Raw genomic sequence first — 22806 nt, forward strand, 5'->3', positions numbered from 1 at the left:
TTCCAGAAAAACATCTATTTCTGCTTTATGACTATGTCAAAGCCTTTGACTGTGTGGATCACAATAAACTGTGGAAAGTTCTGAAAGAGATGGGAATACCAGACCACCTGATCTGCTTCTTGAGAAATCTGTATGCAGGTCAGGAAGCAACAGTTAGAACTGAACATGGAACAACAGACTGGTTCCAAATAGAAAAAGGAGTATGTCAGGGCTGTATATTGTCACCCTGCTTGTTTTAACTTCTATGCAGAGTACATCATGAGAAACGCTGGGCTGGATGAAGCATAAGCTGGAATCAAGATTGCTGGGAGAAATATCAAGAACCTCAGATATGCAGATGACACCACCCTTATGGCAGAAAGTGAAGAGAAACTTAAAAATCCTCTTGATGAAAGTGAAAGAGGAGAGTGGAAAAGTTGGCTTAAAGCTCAACATTCAGAAAACTAAGATCATGACATCCGGTCCCATCACTTCACGGTAAATAGATGGGGAAACAGTGTCAGACTTTATTTTTCTGGGCTCCAAAATCTCTGCAGATGGTGACTGCATCCATGAAATTAAAAGATGCTTACTCCTTGGAAGGAAAGTTATGACCAACCTAGATAGCATATTGAAAAGCAGAGACATTACTTTGCCAACAAAGGTCTGTCTAGTCAAGGCTATGTTTTTTCCAGTGGTCATGTATGGATGTGAGAGTTGGTGAAGAAAGCTGAGCACCAAAGAATTGATGCTTTTGAACTGTGGTGTTGGAGAAGACTCTTGAGAGTCCCTTGGACTGCAAGGAGATCCAACCAGTCCATCCTAAAGGGGATCAGTCCTGGGTGTTCTTTGGAAGGAATGATGCTAAAGCTGAAACTCCAATACTTTGGCCATCTCATGCGAAGAGTTGACTCATTGGAAAAGACTCTGATGCTGGGAGGGATTGGGGGCAGAGGAGAAGGGAATGACAGAGGATGAGATGGTTGGGTGGCATCACCGACTCGATGGACATGAGTTTGGGTGAACTACGGGAGTTGGTGATGGACAGGGAGGCCTGGTGTGCTGTGATTTATGGGGTTGCAAAGAGTTGGACACGACTGAGCGACTGAACTGAACTGACTGACTGGCCCTTATGTTATCTTCTATTTTATGGTTTCAGTTTTTATATAATTATCCATGGTGGGTGGGTAAGGGGTGTGTGTGTGTGTAAGATGTGTGTGTGTATAAGGGGTGTGTGTGTGTTTAAGGGGTGTGTGTGTACAGGGTGTGTGTGTGTGTGTGTGTTACCCATGATGTGTGTGTAAACTTGTATGTGTGTATTACCCATGGTGGCTGGTAAAAAGTGTTATGTGTAAAGGGTATGTGTGTGTAAGGAGTGTGTGTGTATAGGGTGTATGTATATGGGGGGTGTGTGTGTTGGTAAGGAGTCTGTGTGTGTGTACGGGGTGTGTATGTGTGTGTGTGTTACTCACGGTGGGTGAGTAAACTGTGTGTGTGTGTACGTGAGTGTAGGGATAAAGGTTCTGATTTCTGCTTGAGTCTTCGCTTTGAGCACTTAAAGCACTTTATATACTTTATAGGGTGTTATCCTAATTTAACAAATAAGGGAAGGTAGTTTCAAAGCCGTCAATTGAGGCTCAGAAGTTATATGATTTGCCCAAGTTAGACAACCAGTTAAGTAGCCATGTTGGTCACCCTGGGGTTTTAGTAACGTGCTACTCAACTGCACAGGAAAATAATGACAATTTGAGTAGTAAAGAACGACTGTTGAGAGCCTGAGTTCAAGCAATTCCAAACCTGTTTCTCTTTCACTACGACTCCTTACAACCTCACCCCATCTTCCGCCCACTCCAGCCCTCTTAGCTTTAGGTCCCGGGGGGCAGACCTTCCATTGGCTGTTGGTTACAGGGCCTCATGCTCTTACGAGGGGAAGTAGCCAATCAATGTGGCTCGTCTCCGCCCAGCCAGCCCGCGCTAGATCGCGTAATCGTTGCCCCTCCTGTGGCATGTCGGGAATTGTAGTCTAGTGAAGCATTGCTGCCTATAGTGAAAGGAGGTCGAGAACTACTAGATCCAGCGACCCGAGCGCCGAGCGGTCCAGCTTTTAGGAGTACCCCTCCAACAATCTGGATCTGCAACCCGCATCCAGGAACAGGTGAGAGAGGTTGAGGGCTGGGACCGGAGGCAGGGGCTAGAAACTCGGTCTTACCTCTGTAGCGCAACTTTAAGGCACAGGAGGTCCAGTCTGTTGCGTCGCTGTTCCCCCGTTTTGGGAATTGGTGGGACCGACTGGCTGACACCGTGGATGTGCAGAAACTCCCAAACTCTGCCATGTGGTTTCCTGGAATCCCAATATAACTGCACCCTGCTTTGCTCTTCCGCTGCGAACCCTACCCACCCACCCAGTGTTGCTCCGAGGCTGTCAGCACAATCCTGGCTCTGTGAGGGTCCAGTCCCAGAGCCCCAGACTACATGTCCATAGTACGCAGGGGTTCTGCTTTCACGTGTCAAAGCCTGCGCTCCCCTCTTCCTGCCTACCGAGGGAGACCTGGGTTCTAGATTTGGCGCTGCCATTCCCCCGATATCCTCCTACCTCCTAGAGCCTCAGTTTGGCCTCCATAAAAGAGGGTGATATAAAAATCCTCCCAGCCCCCGGTCCTGAGGTCCTTTACTCTGGATTCTCCAGTCTGTGCTCCAGAATTTAGAGGAAGAAAGTAAGAGTAGAACAATTCCAGAGGCTCCCTGGTGGAGGCGTTAACGGTTCCTCAACCGGGTAAAGTTAGGTGGCTTTGAGTCCTAGCCTTCTTATTTTAAGTGTGATCAGCTGAGTCTCGGTTACCCAGCCGTACTTTTTGTTCCCTGCATTTCTTTCTGTAAGTGCCCTCCAGCTTAGCCCAGAAGAGAGTGGGGCATTCTGGGTACAGAGGTGAAAGGTTGGAGGGTGACTTGGGGAGCTGACAGCGTGCATCTGCCTCTGGTGCTTGCCCCTGCAGGGAGTGCTCAATGCCCCCTGCCTATGCCACCTCCCATGCTGCCCCTGTCCCGCTGGCTGAGATCTGTGGGGGTCTTCTTGCTGCCAGCCTCGTGCTGGGTGCCCCAGGACAGGTTGCTGGGTCCCCTACAGCGACCCACCCTGGGGCACGGGTGCCCAGTCCTGGGGGCCTGGCACAGTGCCCGCTGCTGGCGGCAAGCGTGGACAGAGGAGCCTCGGTGAGTTTGGCAGGGGTGAGGGGCCTTGGGGAGGGGAGCAGCTGATTAGGTTTCTGACTTGTCCTCCTTCTTGTCAGAGCATTTTACTCCCTCAGAATGAATGGAGACCAGAAATTGGACGCTTACGCCCAAGAAAGGCAGGATTTCATCCAGCACTTCTCCCAGATTGTCAAGGTGCTGACTGAGGAGGACATTGGGCATCCAGAGATAGGAGATGCCATTACCCGACTCAAGGAGGTGAGGGATTTACAACTTGAGAGGGTGAACCTTTGCAATCTCTGCACATGTGTGGGGTCTCTCTCTGGCTCTGGGGTGACTTTTGACAGGTGTCGGAACAGACTTTTATCTGAGAGACTCTGGGTCCATTCTGGAGGGGCCGGAGCCCGGGCAGGTCCAATCAATCCAGCTTTGTGGTTCTGGTAGGCCAGACATACTGCTTTGCATAGGGGTTGAGCTCCCTGGGAGTGAAGGCCTTGATCCGGGTAAGTCTTTGATTTTGTTGAGACAGGGAATTAGGTGTCCAGAAATCATAAGGGGCTACCTTGGCAGGGACCTGGGAGGAAGGGAGGAAGCAGTCTGAGGTGGGGCTGAGGGAAGGTAGTGTTCCATCAGAAACCCCTCCTCTAGGGCAGAAACTGTTTTTTGAGATACCTAAGTTGCCTTATTCTTTTGGAGTATCTAGCAATTCTTTTTGTAATGCTGTCTCATTTGTCTGAGGCAAACTAAGGAAAAGGAAGTCTGTACTGGGATGGAGATTAAAAAGGGAAGTCCTCCCAATGAACTCCATCTGGTTGACAACAGGGCAGCAGAAGGCGATGCCACTGAAGGAGTAGCGGATGGTCCCCCCAACCTGAGTGCCCTCCAAGCTGTTCTCTGGCTAATTTGGGGAGGAGGGGGCTTGTCTTATTAGTTAAGTGAGAGTCTTTTTATTTGCAGATAGGCTGAACTGTGAAGTGGGGTGCAGAGGAGGTGGCTGAGAAAGGAGGAATGGGGATGGGAGAGACCTGAGCTAGCCATTCCCTTGGCACACACAAGAGTTTTCCCCGGGTTCAAGCCCTGTCTGGGTTTGGGAGCAGATTTTAATCTCCAGTATGGAGCCTTCCAGTGTTCTGAAGAAGACAACGCAGAGAGAGCCTGGGGACTGGGGAACTTCCAGCTGTGCTCCACAACTTGGAAGAAGCCAAGAGAGTAGTAGTTCAGAGGCTGCCTGGAGGAGGGGTTGGGATTGAGGAGGATAAAGTTAGGTTCCCTGGTCGCCGGTGGGAGAAAACAAGGAGAAATCTCAGAATAGCTGCTCCGCAGACCCTGATGCCTTCCTTGTCCTTCTGCTCTTTCCCCAGGTCCTGGAGTACAATGCCATCGGAGGCAAGTACAATCGGGGTTTGACGGTGGTAATAACCTTCCGGGAGCTTGTGGAGCCTGGGAAACAAGATCCTGACAGTCTCCAGCGGGCCCTGACTGTGGGCTGGTGTGTGGAACTGGTGAGAAGGATGGGGAACAGCAGGCGAAGACGAGGTTTACTAGAGTAGGGGTGCCCTGGGTGGGATGGGGTGGGACAGGAGGGATGGGCCTGAAACTCGCTTCTCGGTTGTGTTTCTCTGCCTCTCGTGTGCTGGGGCCAGACTTAGTGAATAAGGGTTAACACATGGGGAGGCTGTTTTACCAGAAGGTACATGTTTCACCTGTACTCTGGCGGTGGGCCCGGGCCTTGGAACTGGCCGTGAAGTTGTCAGCTCTTTCTTCTGAGTAGAGGACAGCCACAAAAGTGAGATAGTTCTTCTACAAGATTATTCTATGGCAGAGATTGAAAACTCGAAGCCTATTGGTAGTTTTTGAAAATGTTTTAAAATTAAGTTCCCTAAATCTAACAAAAGGAGAGATTTCACATGAAACCCCAGATGTCTTGTATCACATGGAAAATTGCTAGATATGGGTCCAGAGTCCCATATAGCAACAGTTGGCCGAAGTTGAAGCCACTTCCCCAAGACTGGAGATGGACTGTCTTGTGTGGATCTGTCTGTTTTGCTCAGTCTTCCTGTCTCCAAGCTCAGTTGGTTCTTGAAGGTGTATGGTTTGCTCACCTGGCCTAAAGTCTCCATTTTAGGCTTCCCAGGGGGACTAGGTTCTGGAGTTGGGGGGTGCTAGGCCCTGAGGAGTGGGGAGATGAGCCCAGGAGGGAAGACGCTCTGGGCTTGGTGAATGACGGGTGATCCTGGCCTGTCGAGAGGAGCAGCTGGCCTGAGGGAGGGTGTGATGAGCTCAGCACTGGCCACGCTGCACTCTTGGCGTGAGCAGATCAGGTGGAGCTGTCTGTCCTGCAGGTGGTAGAATTTCCAACCTAGAGCTTGTAAGGGAGATGGGGCTATACAGTAGGGATTTGCCTCCACGGGGGTAAAAGGATGATGGCCTCACTGAGGATGGGGCCCCTGGTGACAGAGGTGCCCTTCTAGGGATTGGTGGTGCTGAGGAGCCCATAGCCACAGACAGCAGGCAAGGAGTGAAGGGCAGGAGGGTAAGGGTAGAGCTGTGGGGGACCCAGCAGCTCACCCGGTAAAATCAGTTGTTACTAACCTTAGCTGCGCTGTGGGTTCACCTGCGGTTGAGTTGGTTTGTTTTGACCAAACCGTGCTGCTTGTGGGATCTTAGTTCCCTGACAAGGGATGACCCTTGGTCCTGGCAGTGAAAATGCTGAGTCCTAACCACTGGACTTTCAGGGAATTCCCATGTTTTCTTAAACGCAGCTGCACTGTGACCACTTCCCTTAAGATTCCATTTGAGCAATGCACCATTGTTTTGGATGATTTTTGTTATAATCTCTGCTTTTATCTTCCTTTCGCTTCTACCACATCTCCTTCAACCTCTTTTCTATTTCAGCATTTACCTCCTAAAAACAAGGACATTTGCCTATATAACCACAATAGCATTTTCACATCTGTCTTAGTCTGTTTGGGCTGCTATAACAAAATAAGGTGGTTGGATAACGTCACTGATTCAATGGACATGAACTTGGGCAAACTCTGAGGTAGTGAGGGACAAGGAGGCCTGGCGTGCTGCAGTCCATGGGGCTGCAAAGAGTTGTACACAGCCTAGCGACTGAACAACAGCAAAATACCAGTGACTGGGTAACTTATAAACAACAGAAAACTTCTCTCTTACAGCTCTGAAGGTTGGGATGGCTGAGATTAAGGCACCCACATGACTGGGTCTTACCAGGAGTCAAGACTTCTCTTCCTGATTCATAGCCAGCATCTTCTTGCTGTGTCCTCAAGTGGAAGGGCCAAGGGAGTGCTTGGAGGTCTCCTTCATAGGGGCACTAATCCCTTGCATGAGGCTTGCACCCTCATGATCTGAGCATCTCCCAAAGGGTGCACCTTCTAATACTGTTATCTTTGAAGTTGAGGATTTCAACATAAGAATTTTGGGGGGAAGCATTCAAATCAGAGCAACAGTCGTGATAGTTAACATTGATATCATAATATTACCTAATATATATTCCATATTTAAATATTCATAATTCTTCCCCAATTGTCTACTATAAGGTGTTTTTTTTTTTTTTAAAAAAAAACATCTAGGATCCAAGCAGAAGTGATGCATTGCATTTGTTAGTTTTTCTTCAGTCTTTAGAATACTTCCTCCATTATAACAGACTTTTTTAAAGTCTAGGCCAATTATTTGATAGAGTGGCTCACAGCCCAGTCTGATTCGTATCTAGAGGAAATAGGCAAGGAGGCATTTCGGTAAGGATGCAGTGTGGGTAATGTAGATGTGCTTCTCGCTACTTCCCACTGTGACATATACCTGGGGAGATTACTAAAAAACCCAACCCAATACTGTGGTAAAACCACTGTAGGTTTAATGTTCTCCTAATAGATAGAAAGTGCAGTTGGTGGGGGCAGAGGAGACTGAGGGAGGCCACGGAATGAATGCCCTTCAGAGGCGATCTTGGTTGAGTGGTGCTGGTTGAAACCAGCTGGCCCTTGTAGCCACTCGGGGGAGGCAGTGGAGCTGTGGCTTCAGGGAACAATGCCACTCCACATAGACACACTGTAAATAAAATGTGTGCCCCAATGTGGAAAGCCCAGGCCCCACTCCAGGGCGACGTCAGAGGGAAAGGTGCAGATGGAGACCTCCTTCCCGAGGACTTGGCCTGGAACGACAATAGCCCTTTCGGCACTGTGCACAGCTGAGCTGGTGGCTAGTGGTGGGCACTTCCTCTGAGCCATGCAGATCCACTGGAGCACACACACAAGACATTAAAAACCATGTCTTCAAGGAATTCCCGTAGTGCTCCAGTGGTTAGGGCTCAGCACTTCCACTGCTGAAGTAGGGCCCAGATTCAATCCCTGGTCGAGGAACTAAGATCCCACAAGCCATGCGGTGTGGCCAAAAAGAAAAAAAACACACCATGTCTTCACAAGCTGTTTGAGGGAGCCAGAATATGTAGCCTGGCTGCTAGAAGTATCTCTGGGAGAATTACAGTGCTTCATTCTCTCATGTATTTCTTAGACAAACATTTATGGGCCAGCACTGTGCTGGGCTTTGGGAATGCCATACAGTCAAACACCTCGTCCGTGCCTCAAGGTAGTTCACAGTCCTGCAGGGAGCCAGCGTAGTCTGGTACTTTCCAGGAGGCTGGCACTCAGAAGAGGAAGCCCTTTGAGGATGTTTAAGAGCCATGGGTGAAAGTTACCAGGAGTCAGACTTCAGTTCCACCCCATTAGACTCAGGCTCCTAAATGAGCTTCCTGAGGTGGGGTTTTGTTCCTGTTTGCTGGAGTGGGTAAGCAGTGCCCGGAGAGAAGGCAGGAACCAGCCTTTCTTGTTCCTGAAGTCATGTAAAGTCACGCTGCATGAAAAAATCTTGTTTGAAACCCTCCCCGAAGTTTTTGGCCAGGGAGGAGTACAGTATATGAAGACATTTCATCATCTCCCTGATACCAGGGATTGTCTGGAGATCTGTTATGTCTCTTACTCTGAAAACAAAGGAGTTTTTTGTCCCTTTTTATAGTTGGGAAGCCTGAGCCAAAGAAGTCATACAATCTTCCAAAGTCCCACAGCCCAGATTAAAAGTCCTCAGTGAACTTCCCTGGCAGTGCAGTGGTTGAGATTCCATGCTCTCAATGTAGAGGGGCACGGGCTTGATCTCTGGTTGGAGAACTAAGATCCCGCAAGCCACACAGTGTGGCCAAAAAAACCAGTCCTCAGCCTCATCCTGACCTACCTTCCCTGTTGAGTGATTCTTAAAAGCAGCATCTATTGCTAGTAGAAGGAACAATCATAAGGAGCCCTGGGACTCTTATTCCACTTTCCATCCTCCTAGCTCCAAGCCTTCTTCCTGGTGTCAGATGACATTATGGACTCATCCCTCACCCGACGGGGGCAGACCTGCTGGTATCAGAAGGTAAGTGGGCGGGAAGGTAGCGCGGTGGGCATGGCAACAGACCCCTGGGAAAGGGTCACATGGAGCCTATGGAGGAGGTGTTACGGGTTTTTGGTGAGTCTAGGCCAGAAGTTGATTGCTTGTTTTGTGTGTCCCTGACAGCCAGGCATAGGTTTGGATGCCATCAATGATGCTTTCCTTCTGGAATCATCCATCTACCGCCTGTTGAAGCTGTACTGTCGGGAGCAGCCCTATTACCTGGACCTGATCGAGCTCTTCCTGCAGGTGTGGTGCCGACTAGGGCTCCCACAGTGGCCTTGGCCTCTATGGGACATTCTCGTCCAGATATGTGATGCTCACTGTCCTCTTTGGGACAGTCTTGTTTTAGGGTGATACACAGGTTTGCCTGGAAGGGGAAGTAATTGAGGGAGGGAGTGGGGGCGGGTGGTGGCGGCGGCTTGCTTGTGTCTCTGTGATTGAAAGGAGTGGTAAAGAGCATGTGTGTGACTGTGTGGGCCTTGAGTTTGGGAGCCCTCTCTTCCTCCTCCTGTCTTCCTGACCACCCGGTTATCAACTACTGTGGGATGTAGGGCCCAAGATTTCAGAGTTCTCCAGCCCTGGAGAAAGCCCAGTTCACAGGCCATCTTCCTGCTCCTTAGAGTTCTTATCAAACTGAGATCGGACAGACCTTGGACCTCATCACAGCTCCCCAGGGCAACGTGGATCTTGGCAGATTCACAGAAAGGAGGTGAGGGACCATGGGAACCATATCTGGACAGTGAGAGGGAGGGCTGGGAGGGGGTGTATAACCCTTCTAAGGAGTTTATCTTCTCCATGCATGCAGGTATAAGTCTATTGTCAAGTACAAGACAGCTTTCTACTCCTTTTACCTTCCTGTAGCTGCTGCCATGTATATGGTGAGTGAGTCTCTTCATCCCTTGCTGCCCTGCTCATGTGGGCCTTTCAATAACGAGGCCACGGAGCAGGCATGCCCCGACTAGGAATGGCTGAGAGATATGGAGCAAGCTACTTAATCTTGCTGAGTCTGTTTCCTCAGCTATAAGATGTGGATAAAATCCCCACCCGTGGGACTAATTATAAAAAAGAACTGAGTGGTTTACATGAAAGTGGACAGCCCATCAAGGGGGAACAAGGAATTCTCCATCTGTGTACAGTAGTAGGAGTGGGGAGGAGATAATTCAGGCTGAGGGAGAAGACTAGATTCAAAGGCAATCCATGGGGTTAACTATCTATGCTGACCTTCTCCAAGTTTCCTTTCCATAGTGAAAGAATTTGGAAATGGTAAAAAGATTAGGAAGCAGGATCAGAGCGACTCAGGAACTGAGCCTTGTGAGAGAAGAGAGTCTGACGGCCTCCAGAATGGACTCATCTCTGCTGTGACTTGCAAGAAGACCCATAGCTAAAATCAGTGGGATAGGGGGTGGACCGTCAGCCAGGACTTCCTTTATCAGGGAAGCCAAGGGTGTCTGAAAGGAGAGAAGACTTAGGGGGTCTGTACTGGGGCAAGACCCTCTTCGTGGGAGGAAGCAGCCAGGAAGATGCAGGCACCTCTGGTGTATGACTTGTTAACCCCCTTTCTCTGTAGGCGGGCATTGATGGGGAGAAGGAGCATGCCCATGCCAAGAAGATCCTGCTGGAGATGGGAGAGTTCTTTCAGATTCAGGTAGAAAGGCATGGGGCACTGGCAGAAAACAGGCTCCAGCTTTGCTCCTTCCCTGCCTTACAGCCTCTTCGTTCCTTCTTTTCTGCACCCCCTCTGCCCAGGATGATTACCTCGATCTCTTTGGGGACCCCAGCGTGACGGGTAAGATCGGCACAGACATCCAGGACAACAAGTGCAGCTGGCTGGTGGTCCAGTGTCTGCAGCGGGCCTCTCCAGAGCAGCGCCAAATCCTGCAGGTGCCTGAGGCTGTGCTGTGGGTCCCCAAGCCGTGGAGTAGGGGAAAGAGCAGTGGTTTTTCAATGGGGGTGATTTGACACACATATGCACGCACGCCCGCCCACCCTGGCATTTGACAGTGTCAGGAGACATTTTTTTTTTTTGTCATCATAACTTGGTGTGTGTGTGTGTGTGCCTGTGCCACTGGATCCCTAGTGGGTAGAAGCCAGAGATGCTGCCAAATACCACACATACAGTAGCTTCCCACAAAGAACTATCTGGCAGAAATTTCAAATGGGCCACGGGTTGAGAAATCCTGGGGTAGAAGAAGCTGAGGCCTGAACCCCACTGACTGAGTGAGCATTTGGGAAGGGGGCGGCGTGGGGGGGGGCTGGAGTTTGAGATCATAGCTACTCAGAGACCCTTGAAACTGGAGGCAGGAATGGAATGAATAAATGGCATTGGAGAGGTTCTGGATGGGGGAGTGGAGGGACCTAGAGGTGCGGGGGTAAGGCTAATAAGCCCGTTTTCCTACCCCCGACCCTTCAGGAGAACTATGGGCAGAAGGAGGCTGAGAAGGTGGCCCGAGTGAAGGCGCTCTACGAGGAGATGAATCTGTCGGCTGTGTACATGCAATACGAGGAAGACAGTTACAACCACATTATGGGTCTCATTGAGCAGTATGCTGCGCCCCTGCCCCCAGCCATCTTCCTGGGGTTAGCACAAAAGATCTACAAGCGGAAAAAGTGACCTAGAGTCTGTGAAGGTGGGGAAAGGAGGCTTCTTAATAAATTATTGTCTAACCTGTGGTTCTTCCGTTTCTGCTTGTGCCAGCCAGGGGCGCAGCTTTGTCCAGAATGGGCAGGGTGGGGGTCAGTTGCATGGAAGCCGGAACCCCCTTGGGACTAAAAGGTCCCTTCAGTGGGACCTTGCTGCTGCTGCTAAGTCGCTTCAGTCGTGCCCGACTCTGCGACCCCATAGACGGCAGCCCACCAGGCTCCCCCGTCCCTGGGATTCTCCAAGCAAGAACACTGGAGTGGGCTGCCGCATCAAAAGCCATTGAGCTGGGCCTGGGTGGGTGACACAGGCAAAAGCGTCAAGCGCTGGGGGCTGGGTCTGAGGCTCGCCACGCCCATTCGTGGAGGGGCGCGGCTGCGCAGCGCTGGCGGGTCGTCCCAGCGCCCCTCCCCTCCAGTCTGTGCGGGCTGGGCGGGGACCGCAGCCGCGGAGCCGGACGCGGCTCCAGACTCCGGAGCGGCTGCAGGAGGACCCAGGTGAGGATGACTTGGCCTGCGGGTGTGGATGGATGGATCAGGGCTCGCGGGGTGGGGCAAGAGAGGGGAGCAGTAAAAAATAGAGAAGGGGTGGGGTGGAGCTGCACCATAGAGACAAGTGCAGAGAGAATGGGACAGACATGCTGGTGTTCGCAGCAGGGTGAAGGTGCGCCGCAGCTGTAGGCTGGAGCCCGGGGCCGAGGCCCGTGCCGGCCGGCCTGCCCGGTGGAGTTGACAGGCTGACGGTTGCTCCTGCAGCTCGATCCTTTCCCCCACGCCTGCCCCTTTCCTGCATTAACCAGCCGGACGCACGTCCCCCCACTCCATTTCAGATCATCTGGGCGGGGCCTCTCGACCCCTTCCCCTGGGAGTGAGGGGCAGGGCCAGATTGCAGCAGAGAGGACCCAGGGTCCCTTCTTGGCCCCATCCTTTTACAAGCCTCCGCACCTCCAAGGAGATCGAGGGCGCAGCCGCATTCTCTGACCCTCCCCGCCCCATTCTCGGGGGTGGGGATTACATTCGACTCCACCTGCAAACACTGCAGCGGAAACTAATAGCCAGTCGATGTTATTTGCATATCATTTAAATATTGTCCAAGGGGCCGTTCCACGCCTGCCCCAGCACCTAAGTCACCTTGGTGTCCTTCCCGCGGCCCGCACCCTCGCTGGCTGGGTTTCACTATCCCTCTCTTCTAGGGCTGCATCTGCGGTTGCCAGGCAAGTGGATTTGAGAGGCCTGATCCTCCTCATTCTCTAGAGGCCATCCCGTCGCCGCCGGCACCATGCTGTCCCCTCAGAGGGCCTTACTCTGCAACCTCAACCACATCCACCTCCAGCATGTCTCTCTAGGCCTGCATTTGTCCCGCCGTCCGGAGCTCCGGGAGGGGCCCTTGAGCACATCCCCTCCCCCAGGGGACACCGGGGGCAAGGAGAGCCGGGGCCCCTGCAGTGGGACCTTGGTGGACGCCAATTCCAACAGCCCAGCCGTGCCCTGCCGATGTTGCCAGGAGCATGGGGCAGGCCTAGAAAACCGGCAGGACCTAGCACAGGAGGAGGAGGGGGCTGCCTCTCCCTCAGACCCGGGCTGTTCCTCCTCTCTCAGCTCCTGCTCAGATCTTAGCCCCGATGAGTCCCCCATCTCAGTCTACTCCAGGGACCTCCCTGGCAACGAGGATGTTCACCCTCAGCCCAGCATCGTTCCCCTGGAGCAAGGCTCGCCCCTGGCTTCCGCAGGCCCAGACACCTGCTCCCCAGACAGCTTTTGTTGCTCTCCGGATTCCTGCTCTGAAGCTTCCTCTCCATCCGGTCCAGGCCTGGACTCCAATTGTAATGCCCTGACCACTGGCCAGGACCTCCCTTCCCCAGGGCTAGAGGAAGAGGAGGAGGCCGAGGAGCAGGACCTCCCTACCTCTGACCTCCCAGAGGCTGATGATGAGAAAATCGATGCTGGGAAAACCGAACCCAGTTGGAAAATCAACCCCATTTGGAAAATTGACAAAGAGACAACTGATGCTAGCTGGAAAATAACTGAGAACAATAACTCGGGTTGGAAAGTCAATGGGAATACTATTGAATGTTGGAAAACTGAACATGGAAAATTCGACTCCAGTTGGAAAACCAATACAGGAATAACTGATTCTGGTTCGAAAACTGATGCAGGGAAAATTGATGGGGGATGGAGAAGTGACGTCAGCGAGGAGCCGGTGCCCCACCGGACAATCACGTCCTTCCACGAGCTGGCCCAGAAGCGCAAGCGGGGCCCAGGGCTGCCCCTCGTGCCGCAGGCCAAGAAAGACCGCAGTGACTGGCTCATCGTCTTCTCTCCCGACACCGAGCTGCCCCCCACAGGGTCGCTCGGCAGCTCCCAGGGGCCTCCCCGGGAAGTCACCACCTTCAAGGAACTCCGGTCCCGAAGCCGGGCTCCGCCCCCGCCAGTCCCGCCCCGAGACCCCCCAGCTGGCTGGGCCTTGGTCCCACCTCGGCCCCCACCGCCACCCGTCCCTCCCCGGAGGAAGAAGAACCGACCTGGGCTGCAGCCCATAGCAGAGGGGCAGCCCGAGGAGGGCAGGGTGGGCAGCCCAGCTGCTGGTGAGGAGGCCCCAGCTTCAAAGGAGCCGGAGCAGCCAGGTCCTCAGGCTGGCACTGAAGGTACGTGGCCATAGGAGGTGGCGAGAGGAGGGCTGGCCTTTGGCCTCCCTACACCTCCAAAGCTTCCGACCCGACCCCCTGTCTCCCCTCCATTCTGTGTGACCCATCCCACCCATCCTTCCCGTCCCCTGCTACCGGGAGCGCTCCGGGAAAGGGAAACTGGGTGGGTCCTTGGGTTACGGGGACTAACTCTTTGCTCCCTCTTTCTCCCGCCCCTCCTTGCCTGGCTGCCCATCCCGCTGGCCTCCTACCCCTCCGCATCTACCCCGCCAATCCCGCCTGCAGCCGGTCCCCTCCTGCTCCCTCGGCCCCTGGTTTTTCGGTTCTCGGCTGACGGGCGCCCCCTGTTGCAGGGTGGGAGCGCGGCCGCAGCTGGGTCTCTGCTCCTGGCGCCTCTGGCTAGCTGGCCAGGCGCTGGGCTGCGGCTCCTGGGGACACCGAGTACCCCGGAGGAGCAGCTGCTGCCCGTCCGCCTGTCCCCGGTGGGGGCCTATTCGCCTCCAGCTAGGGGGGACCTTCCCTGCCTGGCCAGCCCTGAGCTGGCACTGCTGCTGTCCCCGCTCTTTCCCAGAAGTAGCACCTTCCCCCCCGTGGCTTCCCCACCCTGCCAGGTACCCGCCCCCCCGCTGCCACGGCCACCTCGTCCGCCGAAGGCCCCTCGCTGGACCAGGAGCCCACCGCCTCCGCCCAGGCTACGTAAGACGGATGGGGGCCAGCCCCGCGGGCCACGCCTCAGGCGGGGCTGCCCCGCCCACTCCAAAGCCCCACCCACCCTCGGCCAGACCTTTGCTTTAGTTTTTTCCCGGGTTACCCGGCTGGGTCCAGCCCTTCGACCTGGGCGATTCCAAGATCGTTGGTCCTGGGGAGTCTGGTCTTGGTAACTCCCCGGGCTGGGCGAAGTTTGCTGCTTTCCCAGCTGCGTGGCCGGGACATAGTGGATATAGGCTTAGCCAGCTTCCACGCACAGCTTAAGGGGGTCCCAGCAAGGCCATTGTTAAGGACCTTGGGTCACACCCTCTGTGGAATTCCCTGGCCAGTGCAGTTCGAGCCTGACCCCCACCTTGTACGGGAAGGGTGAAGGGTGAAGTTCGCTTAGCTCACTGGCCGAAGGGGGTTCTAGTCACTCCTTCCCCCTGGGGCCAGCCCCAGTGGGCTGCAGCGAGGGGCCCTCTGCCTAGCTGGCGCAGGACCCAGGTTTCCCCTTTCCGGCGCCTTCCAGCCTCCCAATCCTTGGGTCTGCTCTCCCTCCGTCTCTCCTCCCATTCCCGTCTGTCTGTCTTTCCATTGGTCCAGGCTCCCCACGTGCTCCCTGGGTCCCCGCGGACCTGACGTCCCCCCCTCCCCCTCCACCCCACCGCCGGCCAGGGGGTGGGGGGGAGTGGCGGGCACAAGGCTGCCCCTCCCTTCCCTGCCCTGTCATCTCCCGCCTTTCAGGGCCCAGCCTGGCAGGCGGGAGGGAGGTGAGCACGGCTGCCCCACGCTGAGACTTCCGGGATCGAGGAGTGGGAGCTGGGCCGTGAGGAAGGGAAATGGGAACCGAGAAGTGGGGAGCAGGACGGCAGTGCTGAGATATGTGCAGGTTTTCACTCCGGGTGCTGCCCTGTGCTCCCCGCAGCCCTAGGCTCCTTTTCCCAAGACTTCAGGGGCTGGGGTGTCTAGACCCATAGGATATGACCCTTGCGAAAGCCTGGAGTCCTTGGGGGTGACCCCTGGTAAGTGTCAGTGCGTTCTTCTTCCCTTATCCCAGTCCGTAGTTCCTGGTCGTTCGCCGGCGTCCCCGGGGCCCAGCGACTGTGGATGGCAGAAGCCCAGAGTGGGACTGGCCAGCTGCAGGAGCAGAAAAAAGGTAGGACACCCTGACTTTTGACCCTTGGTTTGGAAATCAACTTCCCCTCACTTAGGCCCTCCTCTCTCAAATTGTGTGAACTGGCCTCTCCGAGTCCCTCGGAGTTTGCCTGGGGAGAGACAAAGGGCTTTGACGCTTCTCTTTCCCGCCCCGCTCCCAGGTCTCCTGATAGCTGTTAGTGCTTCAGTGGATAAAATCATCTCGCACTTTGGGGCCGCCCGGAACTTGGTTCAGAAGGTGAAGGTGCCTGTAGGGAGGGTGTTGGGGGGTGAGGAGGGGCATGTAGCTCTGAGGGCACAGGGGAAGGCTGGAGGTATCCCTGGACCCATGCCCATTGCGCCGCCTCCAGGCCCAGTTGGGGGATAGCCGTCTGAGCCCAGACGTGGGGCACCTGGTGCTGACCACCCTCTGTCCGGCCCTCCATGCCCTGGTGGCCGACGGGCTGAAGCCTTTCCGGAAAGACCTCATCACTGGGCAGCGGCGGAGCAGCCCCTGGAGTGTGGTGGAGGCGTCTGTGAAGCCAGGTGAAGGGGGCGAGTGTGGGACTGGGCAGAGGGCAGGGCTGGGGTCTGGCTGACGACGCCCTGTGTCCTCAGGCTCCAGCACTCGTTCCCTCGGTACCCTGTATAGCCAGGTCAGCCGTCTGGCCCCGCTGAGAAGTAGCCGTAGCCGCTTCCACGCCTTTATCCTGGGCCTCCTCAAGTGAGTGGCCTTCTTTCTGGTGTCCCTCCCACAGCCTGGGGACTGCAGGGGTGTCCTGGGTGGGATATATGGTGGTTGCCCCATGTCCCCAGAGAAGGCCTTCCCTGTCCTGGTCTTATTTCCTATCCTCCACCCACAGGGGGCTGGTGTCCTGACTTCTATTCCCTCCTCTCTCCCCCAGCACTAAGCAGTTGGAGCTGTGGTTTTCCAGTCTCCAGGAAGATGCAGGTCAGAGGCTCAAATGGGCTTTGAGAGGATGGGCTTGCTAGACTAGGGGGAGTAGGAAAAGGGATCTCTTCTGATGGTTCCCTCTGATGCCAGAATGCTCTCGATCCAGATCTCCAATCTTACTACTCTTCTGTTTGGAACTCTTTTTGAAAAATTAATTTATTATTTATTTGGTTGCATTGGGTGTTCATCGCTTTGCGTGGCTTTCTCTAGTTACAGCTAGTGGGGGCTATGCTTCATTGCTGTGAGCGCGCTTCTCATTGTGGTGGCTTCTCTTGTTGCAGAGCACAGGCTCTAGGGTGCTTGGGCTTTAGTAGTTGCGGCACATGGGTTTATCTACTCCGTGACACGTAGAATCTTCCCAGACCAGGGATCGAACCTGTGTCCCCTGCATTGGCAGGTGGATTCTTATCCACTGCACCACCAGGAATGTCCTGCTTAGAACTCTTTTAAGGAGTCTTATTAATAGGAGGAATGCCCCTAATCCTCACTCTAACCTGCAAAGACTTGGTTATCTGGCCTTTGCCTTTAGGTCTGGGGCTTTTCTTGGTCAACAGTCTCTTTTTCAGTTCTTTCTGCCCCAGGGCCCTACTTTTGCTGTGCCTCCTTCTCCAGTAGGGCTTCCTGCTCCTCCTGCCTCCTCATTAACTTTCATTCATCCTTTGGGTCCTTCTTCAGTGAGGCTCCACCCCCATTCCCTACCCCACCTACCCATTTTGCTCCCATAGCCCTCAAGTCCTCCTTTTTGTTACTTATATACTTGCTACTGGGCATCCCAAGTGGCACTAGTGGTAAAGAATCTGCCTGCCAATGCAGGAGACTCAGGAGATGAAGGTTCGATCCCTGGGTTGGGAAGATCCCCTGGAGGTGGGGACAGCAATCCACTCCAGTATTCTTGCCTGGAGAATCATGGACAGAGGAGCCTGGCGGGCTACGGTCCATGGAGTTGCAAAGGGGCACGACTGAATGGATGCAGCATGCATGCATACTTGTTCCCACACCCCTCTCTGGGTGGTGGTTCCACAGCAGGGATGTGGCTGCCCTGTATCCTGCCGAGTCCCCCTCTCTGCCCCAGTGCCCAGTGTAGAGCGAGGCCCAGGAGGGTGTTTGTTGACTGGCCAGCTGAAGCCCTTGGAGAGGCCCAGAGCAGGGGCTGATGGTAGCCTGCTCTTTCCCAGGCCTGCTGTCCCTCCTGTACCTGCCCACTGGCTTCTTCTCCCTGGCCCGGGCTGGCTGCCCCTCCTTGTCCACGGAGCTGCTGCTCCTGCTGCAGCCATTGTCGGTGCTCACCTTCCACCTGGACCTGCTCTTTGAGCACCACCACCACCTGCCCCTGGGGCCGCCTCAGGCCCCACCCCCCCCAGGCTCACCTCCAGCCCTGCAGCAGACTGTGCAAGCCGTGCTGCACTGGGGGGGTCGGCTGGCCCAGAGCCTCCGGGGGGCTTCTGGGGAGGCCCCTCCGGGCCCTTCAGCCCCCTCAAGCTCTCCCAGCCCCTGCAGCTGGTGGGAGCAGCTGACCCAGGCCTCCCGGGTCTATGCGTCTGGCGGCGCCGAGGGCTTGCCTCTTCCCCGGTGGGGGTCCAGGCGCACCCAGACTGCAGCTGAGGCCACACAGGAGAGGTCCCCGCACACAGAGGAAGCAGCACCAGGCAGAGGCGTATGGCTGGGGAGACTGTTTGGAGTGCCTGGGGGCCTCGCAGAAACTGAGAGCGGAGCCCCTAAGTCCAGGTAATGGGGTCCCTGGCCCCCTCCATGACCTCTGACCCCCTCTCAGAGCCCTCAGTCAGCCCAATTTGTTTGTTTTTGGTGCTCTGGGTGCTGGCAGGATCCTGACCAGGGATTGCGCTCAGGCCCTGGCCGTGAAAGCAGAGTCCTAACCTTTGGACCACCAGGGAACTCCCTCAGTCACTCTTAATTTGAAACTCGGTAGGGATCCTTTAGGTCCGAGGTTGACAGCCTGGCTTTTCTACAGCCATGATGGTTATATTCTTAAGTCATGAACTTTTGACAGTTATTAAATACCTGCATGATATTGTCCACTTTTCCTCTTGGCTCTCAAAGCCAAAAATACTTTCTGGCTCTTTAGAAAAAAAGGAAGTATTTGCGGACTCTTGCTCCAGGGTTTGACCATTAGTGGCTCCTTAGTGGCTTCAGGTACTCTTTAGTGACCCTCTGGAGCTAAGCCTGCTGGTTCCATAGGTCCCTTTGTGGCTTTTGGTGTGGTAGACCTCCATTGTCACCTCCCTAATCACCTTAAAGGCAACTGTGTCCCAAGACTGCCACTCTGCCCTCAGCAGCGACCAACTCCTGACCTCTTGAAACGCAGTTGGGTCCCTCAGCCTCTCCCTCCCTCCAAGGTCCCAGATCCTTGGTGGTTTTTCTGGAGGTGGGGTGGCCTCTGTGACCCTGCGTCCTTTCCTCCAGGAGACCATCCAGCTGGTTGCCCCCGACAGTGAGTGTGTTGGCTCTGGTGAAGCGGGCGGCGCCTCCTGAGGCTCCCTCATCTCCTAAGGAGCTTGAGGTCTCAGAACCCAGCACGGTGCAGACCCACAGGTAAGGAGGGTCAGGGAGAAAGCACTGGCGTGCACGTGTTATGTTACATGTGTGGGTTTTTCTGACTTCACGTGGATGGGAGGTGATGTAAAGTCAGACAGTGCTTGGTTTTGCATTGCATCTTTGCTGTTTATTATTAGTGTGATACTAGTTTCTCTGAACCTTTAGTTTCTTTTTCTGTAAAAAGAGGATACTTTATATTTTTTTAATGGTTGTTCTGAAGACTAAACGTGATTTTATAAAAGTATTAGGCACATAGAAGGTGCCCAGTTACTGGCCAATTTTATTACTGTATGAGTGTACGATGAATGCGTGTGTGTCCACTGGGGAACTGGGCTTCCCTTTAGTGGGGCCTTCTAATTTGGCACCAGGGGCTGTGTCATCCTTGGGGTCTGGCTTCTTTTAGGTTCTCAATCCATTGAATTTGGCTTCTTTTTTTGGGGGGGGGTGCTGTTTTGAGTCTTTGTTGCTGCTCGGGCTCCTCTCTAGTTGTGGTGCACAGGCTTCTCAATGCTCTGGCTTCTCTTATTGTGGAGCAGGGCTCTAGGATGCAACAGCCTCAGTAGTTGTGACTCTTGGGCTCTAGAGCACAGGCTCAATAGTTGTGGTCCATGGGCTTAGCTGCTCCGTGGCATGAGGGATCTTCCTGGATCAGGGATGGAATGCGTCAGGGATGCATTGGCAGGTGGACTCTTTACCACTGAGTCATCAGGGAAACCCCTGAATCAGGTTTCTTGATTTTCCATTCAAGTACTTTTCAAGTACATACTATGTGCTTTGCATTATACTGGAGGAGGGAATCTCTGCCCTCAAGGAGCTTGTAGTCTAGTGGGGATACCAGTTAATAAATCAGCACTTACAATTCTGTGTGCTAAAGACTCTGGAAAAGGAAGATAGTCCTTTGGAGCCATACAGACAGGGCTTCTTCCCCAGGTCTGGGGACTCAGAGAAGCCTAGTGATGGTGTGGGCTATGCATCTTGCAGAAGGAACAGGATGCAAAGGTGGAGAAGTCAAAGTGTGGTTAAGTGAGGAACTATGAGTACATGGCTGGAGTGGAGGATCCTGGCACTGGTGACAGGGAGGTCAGAGGTGTCAGTAGACCAGTGAAGGAAGCTGGGTATCACTCCGAGGCAGTGGGAACTACTGAAGGGTCTTAAACCCAGGGATGATAAGTTTTAGAAGGATCTCTACTGCTGTGTGGAGAATGGAGAGGGTGGTCAGGATTCAGGCAGACCAGTTAGATTATATGCCAGTGGTCCAGAAGAGTATAGAGGCCTAAACTAAGATGATGGGAGTGAAGCTGAAGATAAATGGAGTGGTGGGAGAAACCAATATCAAACAGGTTTTGGTGACTGATTGGGTGTAGAGACTGAGACCCCTTGTTTTTTACCAGGAATAACTGTATAGGTGATGCCATTTACCACTACAGGGGACCTAAAAGGAGGGACCAGTTTGGAGGGTTAAGATGAGTTATTTAGCTTGCGTATGTTGAATATGAAGCACCAGAGAAGTACAAATTACATTAAATAAGGAGCTAAAGAGTGGGTCTGGAGCTTAGGAGAGGGCTGGGGCCCCAAACAAATCAACATGTTGAAGAGACGTGGTCCCCATGAGCCCAACTCATGTTTACTGAGCTGAACCAACAGGGACATACATCCCGCGGAGGGGGGGAGGTGAGGCTGGCGACAGGGACCCCCACCTCACTTCATCCCAGCATCTCCCTCTGGCTCCTCACAGGGCAGTCCGGGCTCTCTGTGACCACACTGCTGCAGGACCTGACCAGCTGAGCTTCCAGCGAGGGGAAGTGCTGCGTGTCATCGCCACTGTGGATGAGGACTGGCTCCGCTGTGGGAGGGATGGAGCGGAGGGGCTGGTACCCGTGGGGTATACCTCCCTTGTTCTCTAGGCCTAGCACCTGTTCCTTTCCTGCACCTCTCTCTCCCTTCTGTCACCTGGGAATGGAATGGCCTGTGAATACTCACCCATGTATACTGACTGTCCCCAAAGTATCTTCCCTGTCTGCAAAATGACACTTTCCTCCCATAGCCATTTCTGCTAATACCTAAAATAAACTTTTTTCCTTCCTTCCTATACCCATCTATAAGGTGAAATCTGCTCTTCGAAAATATATAAAAAGGAATTTCCCTCCATGCCATCTCTTTCCTCTTTCCAATCTGTATTCTGCAAAATGGAAATCTAGCCCCCCTGTATCTTCTTCCTCCGTAAGTGGACTGCACCTCTATATACGCCTCAGTTCCCAAGACTTGAAGGGCCTCTATAGTCTTCTTCCTGTGTATGGAACCTTCCCCCACCTCACCCATCCCGCGTTGCCTGTATTTATGATGTACTCATGCTGGACTAGGTGCTGAAGTCTGGACACCCCTGGTGGGTGGGCCTGTGGGGTCAGTCTGTCTCCTTCCTCCTTTGTCCCAATAAAGAGTGGGAGTTGAATGTGTCGTCACTGTGGGTTTCAGGACATAGGCTATGGGGGAGGGGCGGGAGGCTGTGTTGTGGGGAGCCCAAGGGAGATGCTTCCTTCCTAGCTGGGTCTAGTTCTGTTCCTTGAAAGGTAGCCCGATTGGTGCCTGACTCACTGACGTGCATCTCTAGTCTGAGACTTGATTGCTTTGCTTAGACAGATACAGTAGGAGCCTGAGTAGATTCGGGAGAGCTGGGAAGACTTAGCCCATGAAATTGTACTTACAAGCTTCATAGCTGAGGTGATGGGAAAGATTAAAAGGTGTTAAAAAGGGACATTCCGTGGTGATATAATTTTAGAAGCATAATAACTTGACATCTATTACTTTGTTAGGAGTTAATGAGTTTCCTTTCAGTCTTTTGAAATGAGAATAGTTAAATGCTCTAGAGCCTGGAGGATGCGGGTAGAAATCACTACAAATGATTGCCTATAGGAGAATTACTGAAAGGTTAGAAGAATAGAAAGCTATTATCAGTCAATAGGAAAGTTAGGGGGCAGCTGAAAACTGTGAGGTCAAACAAAAGAAAAACATTTTAAATTTTCCTTCATCTTTGGAAACTTGGTTAAGAGCACAATGGGCTGCTGTTAGGAGAAAGGACTTGAGAAAGTAAGAGCTAACGCTTTGGAAATACTCAGGGGTAGGGTTGGTTAGACTCAGCTGTCTCATACTTTCGCCATTTTCTAAGATTTAATATTTCCCGTTCCTGGCCAATTTATGACATTCATCTGCTCCTTGCTTTAATTTTGCTTTCTGTGTTTGGCGGTCCTCTCAGCTTTAGACCTCAGTTTGCATTTCAGGTGTTTTCTAGGGTGATGTTTTTCAAACTGGATTCTGACTGCCTCTGAGAATTCCTAGTCACTCAATATATTCTTAAGAGTGGGAGTACTCAAGTTTATGAAGCTTCTTCAATTGCAAACTACTACTGCAAAAGAAGTTTTATTTTTATGTTTTAAGTTATTAAACAGTAGATATGGAAGACTATGCTTTGGGACCAATATTTCTTAAAGTGAGATCTTTGGTGTACGTGGGGGGTGGCCATGATTCTAAAGTTTCAGAAATCCTTTACTTGTACACAGCTTTCATTTCCTATGATTCAACCTGCCCTCT

The 22806-nt window shown here is 53.2% G+C and overlaps 2 protein-coding genes across 12 annotated transcripts; both read left to right on the top strand.

The window, feature by feature from the left end:
- The first annotated feature begins 2004 nt into the window (after positions 1-2004).
- Positions 2005-11277, top strand: FDPS (farnesyl diphosphate synthase). 2 transcript variants are annotated; one of them, XM_086393255.1, is made up of 11 exons: positions 2005-2134; positions 2973-3189; positions 3267-3426; positions 4530-4670; positions 8509-8589; positions 8731-8853; positions 9228-9316; positions 9413-9485; positions 10175-10252; positions 10354-10488; positions 11018-11277. In XM_086393255.1, exons 2-11 carry the CDS (start codon positions 2996-2998, stop codon positions 11216-11218), a joined length of 1275 nt encoding a protein of 424 aa, XP_086249381.1. In that variant the 5' UTR covers positions 2005-2134; positions 2973-2995; the 3' UTR covers positions 11219-11277. The 2 variants fall into 2 exon arrangements, with proteins under 2 accessions (XP_086249381.1, XP_086249382.1); XM_086393256.1 differs by lacking the exon at positions 2973-3189.
- A 336-nt stretch (positions 11278-11613) lies between these two features.
- RUSC1 (RUN and SH3 domain containing 1) lies at positions 11614-21670 on the top strand. Of its 10 annotated transcripts, XM_086393244.1 has the most exons (13): positions 11614-11742; positions 12438-13889; positions 14175-14585; positions 15183-15219; positions 15255-15349; positions 15637-15735; positions 15896-15978; positions 16085-16259; positions 16332-16437; positions 16619-16665; positions 17844-18393; positions 19090-19218; positions 20957-21670. In XM_086393244.1, exons 2-13 carry the CDS (start codon positions 12524-12526, stop codon positions 21123-21125), a joined length of 3267 nt encoding a protein of 1088 aa, XP_086249370.1. In that variant the 5' UTR covers positions 11614-11742; positions 12438-12523; the 3' UTR covers positions 21126-21670. The 10 variants fall into 10 exon arrangements, with proteins under 10 accessions (XP_086249370.1, XP_086249359.1, XP_086249362.1 ...); XM_086393233.1 differs by lacking the exons at positions 15183-15219; positions 15255-15349; XM_086393236.1 differs by lacking the exons at positions 15183-15219; positions 15255-15349 and having other exon boundaries at positions 15896-15972.
- The last annotated feature ends 1136 nt before the right edge of the window (positions 21671-22806 follow it).

This window comes from Bos grunniens, chromosome 3 (genome assembly GCF_055505025.1).
Source record: "Bos grunniens cultivar Pamir isolate PY7600 chromosome 3, Bosgru_T2T1.0, whole genome shotgun sequence".
NCBI lineage: Eukaryota > Metazoa > Chordata > Mammalia > Artiodactyla > Bovidae > Bos > Bos grunniens.